This window comes from Elephas maximus, chromosome 7, assembly GCF_024166365.1.
Source record: "Elephas maximus indicus isolate mEleMax1 chromosome 7, mEleMax1 primary haplotype, whole genome shotgun sequence".
In the NCBI taxonomy this organism is placed as follows: Eukaryota; Metazoa; Chordata; class Mammalia; order Proboscidea; family Elephantidae; genus Elephas; species Elephas maximus.
In genome coordinates this window covers 106,377,022-106,381,326 of record NC_064825.1, presented here as the reverse complement: position 1 = coordinate 106,381,326, position 4,305 = coordinate 106,377,022, and the positions used below count along the sequence as shown (strand labels likewise).

The following is a 4,305-nucleotide window of genomic DNA, read 5'->3' as shown; positions in this document are numbered from 1 at the left end:
TCCTTCTAGGAAGACTGGTATTTTGAATTGGGAAAAAATGCATCAGTTTTTTTCCCATTGAAATTAAATTTTTTTTTTAACCAATTAAAATGTCTCTTCACTTAATGGCGGATTTGTCATGAGCAAATTAAGACTCTTAAAAGAAAATAGTTGTAGTTATGTATTTATGTTAATTGGAGTAATTTGCTTGAGTTATTAAGGAATCTCTTCAGTGCATCCTTCACGTCCTTGTTCCTTAGGCTGTAAATGACGGGATTCAGCATTGGTATCACTAGGGTGTAAAAGACTGAGGCCATTTTATCAGTATCTAATGAGTGGTTGGTCCTTGGTTGCAAATCCGTGAAAAGGAGGGTCCCATAGAATACAGTGACTGCCATCATGTGAGAAGCACAGGTGGAAACTTGAACTTCTAGTAAAAAAAAAGAAAATGGAAGAAATGATGACGTAGAAGAGCTGAACAAAAGATTTCAAAGGGTGTCTCCAGAAGAGTAAAGAACTATTATGACATGTGCAAACACCTGAAGTTAGGAAACAAAAAAAAAAAAGAATATGCTTGGCATTTGTCAAGTTGAAATAACTGAAGAAAAAAAATTCAAGCCTTGAGTTGCAATATTGAAGGGTTCTACAGAGAAAATATTACACAATGCAGTAAGCATCAAAAGCAGATGGAAGGAATATGCAGAGTCGCTGTACCAAATACAAGTGGTCAATGTTCAACCATTTTAGGAGGGAGCATATGATCAAGAACTGACGGTACTGAAGGAAGAGGTCCTAGCTGCACTGATGTAATTGGAAAAAAACAAGGCATCAGGGAATGATGGAATACCAATTGATGTTTCAACAAACAGAAGCAGCTCTGGGCGTGCTCACTCTTCTATGATGAGAAATTTGGAAGACAGCTACCTGGCCAACCGATTGGAAGAGATCCATTTTTATGCCTATTTTAAGGAAAGGTGATCCCAACAAATGTGGAAATTATCGAACATTATCATTAATATGAAACTCAAGCAAAACCTTGGTGAAGATCATTCAAAAGCAGCTGCAGTAGCACATCGATACGGAACTGCCAGAGATTCTGGCCGTATTCAGATGTGGAGATGGAACCAGGGATATCATTGCTCATGTCAGATGGACCCGGGCTAAAAACAGGGAATACCAGACAGATGTTTACCTGTTTTATTGAGTATGCAAAGTCCTTCTACTGAGTGGATCATAACAAATTATGGATTACTTTGCAAAGAATATGAATTCCAGAAGCCTTAATTGTGCTCATGAGGAATCTGCATAGAATAAGAGGCAATCATTTAGGCAGAACAAGGGGCATGGTTTAAAGTCAGGAAAGGTGTGCTTCACGGTTGTACCTTTTCATCATACTTATTCAGTCTGTATGCTCATTAAATAATCTGAGAACCTGGACTATAAGAAGAAAAACGCAGCATCTGGATAGGAGGAAGATTCATTAGCAACCTACATTATGCCGATGACATAGCCTTACTTGCTGAAAGTGAAGAGAACTTTAAGCATTTACTGATGAAATTGAAAGACCACAGCCTTCAGTATGGATTGCACTTCAACATAAAGAAAACAAAAATTCTCACCACTGGACCAATAAGCAATACCATGATAAATGCAGAAAAGATTGAAGTTGTCAAGGATTTCATTTTACTTGTATTCACAATCACACTCATGAAGACATCAAAAGACCCACTGCATTGGGCAAATCTGCTGCCAAAGACCTCTTTAAAGTGTTATAAAAAGCAAATATGTCACCTCAAAGACTAAGGTGTACCTGATGCAAGCCATCGTGTTTTCTATAGCCTCGTATGTGTGCAAAAGATGCACGATGAAGTAGGAAGATAGAAGAATTGACATCTTTGAATTGTGCTGTTAGCAAAAAATATTGATTATACCATGAATTGCTAAAAGAATGGGCAAATTTTTCTTGGAAATGTACAACCAGAATGCTCCTTAGAAGCAAGTTTGGTGGGGCTATGTCTCACAAGTTTTGGACATATTATCAGGAGGGATCAGTCCCTGGAAAAAGACACCATGCTTGGTAAAGTAGAGGGTTAGCATTTCTTGCACATATTGTTGCTATAAGTCTTGATGGCATCTAACAACAACAACAACAAGCCGAAGACAGATCTGTAGAGATACCACAATCATGTAAAGCCAGGGGTTGCAGATGTCCTCGTAACCATCCTAGGTCATTATGGCCAGCATGAATGGTCTTTGATAGACATACTTAGAACACGTTATTAGGAGGGATCAGTCCCTGAAGAAGGACATTATGCTTAGTAGAGGGTCAGTGAAAAAGAGGCAGACTCTCAACAAGGTGGATTAACACAGTGGCTGCAACAATGGGTTCAAGCATAGCATCGATTGTGAGAATGATGCACAACCAGGCAATGTTTCATTCTGTTGCACATGTAGTCGCTATGAGTGGGATCTGACTCAATGGCAACTAACGACAATGACAACATGCTAAATAAGTATATATATTTTTTCCATTTCCCAATAGATATTTATAAGCAAGAGAAAAAATATACAATACTTTAAAACAAGAATTTATACACGTGTGTGTATATATATATACATATATATATATACCCATGCACACCTGCACGTATACATGTAAATCAGTATGAACATAGAAGCAAATTGATGGCATAGCTTTTCAGTATGTGATAAAATAGCCTAGGATGAGGGTTCGCTATGATTTTTATTTCAAAATTTAGAAGAAGAATAGAAAGACACTAATAAACTGAAACAAAAATTCCATCTATGTCATATCTTCTTCACATGGAGGCATATTCCATGACTCCTGACTTTTTTTTCATATTTAGTGCTAAAAACATACTTTATTGATAAGCCAATTTCTCCCAAACACTTTCTTTATTGCTTCTTTTACATCTTTGTTCCTCAAACTGTAGATAATGGGATTCAGCATGGGAATCATAACACTGTAAAATATTGACATTATCATGTCATGATCCAAAGTATAGCTGGAACTTGGTCTGACGTACATGAAAAGGATTGTTCCATGAAAAATTGACACTCCAGTTAGGTGAGAGCCACAAGTGGAAAACACTTTTCGCCTTCCTTCAGCAGAATGCATTCTCAGAATGGCCAACAAAATGAAACCGTAGGAGATCAGGACAATCAGGATGGTGAATATCTCAATAAAACCCACAACGTAGAAGAGTAGAAGCTGGTTGATGTGAGTGTCAGAACAGGAGATAGCAAGGACTGGAGGGATATCACAAAAGACATGTCTGATTTCATTGGATGCACAGAAGGAGAGGCTAAAAGTTGCCACTGTGTGCAAAGAAGCATGCAAGATACCACCAACATATGAAGAAGTGATGAGTGACACATAGACTCTGGGTGACGTATTAACTGAATAGAGAAGTGGGTTGTAGATTGCTACATACCGATCATAAGCCATTGCTGCCAAGAGAAAGCATTCTGTGGTCCCAAAAATAGTGCAGAAAAACATTTGTGTTGCACATCCAAGGAATGAAATGTCTTTATTCTTTGACATCAATTCCACTAACATATTTGGGGTAATTACTGAGGAATAGCAAGCATCCAGGAAAGATAACACACTCAGGAAATAATACATGGGGTTGTGGAGCCAGGACTCCCCAATGACCAATACAACCAGTCCTAAATTTCCCATCAAAGTAAAGAGGTAGATTATTAGAAATAGAAAATATAAGATGACCTGAAGTTCACGATTGTCTGTGAAGCCCTTCAATACAAATGTGGTGACTTCTGTGTCATTTTTCATGTTGACACTTCATGAAACAAAAATATTCATGAAGTCATAATTCGTATTTCTATGACAGGAATGCACAATATTGTGACTCAAAGAAATGTCAAATTTGTCTTTATATTGATTTTTCTGACGTGCATGATTTCCCAGCAGTGACTCCTAAGGAAATAAGACAATGAATATAGAGTGAGTACCCCTAGAGCTCTGCAGAATCAAATGGAAAAGACATTTAGTCGTTACTAAAACTGTGCCCTTCCCAAATTAATTGGACTAATTCATTTATTTATTAAATTCTGTTATTTATTAAAACACATTTGTTAAAATCGTGTCATTTTGTAAATAAGTGGGTTAACTGGGTTATTTACTAGACAGTTATTTATTCAAGAAAATTTCCTTCTCACATGCAAGCACATGAGACAGTTTATGAAAGGACAGAGCATTAGAGTAGAACATCAGAGTTCTAGCTCTTTCGGCAATTGTCTAAAAGTATTTGCTACTATCTTCTTACCTGTAAAATGATATTAATG

At 37.1% G+C, this 4,305-nt stretch overlaps 1 protein-coding gene across 1 annotated transcript; it reads right to left on the bottom strand.

Annotated features, from left to right (window-relative positions):
• Window positions 1-2,848: 2,848 nt before the first annotated feature.
• LOC126080217 (olfactory receptor 5T1-like) lies at window positions 2,849-3,877 on the bottom strand. The gene has a single exon (XM_049891483.1). The coding sequence runs from the start codon at window positions 3,791-3,793 to the stop codon at window positions 2,849-2,851; it is 945 nt and encodes a 314-aa protein (XP_049747440.1). The 5' UTR covers window positions 3,794-3,877.
• Window positions 3,878-4,305: the final 428 nt, after the last annotated feature.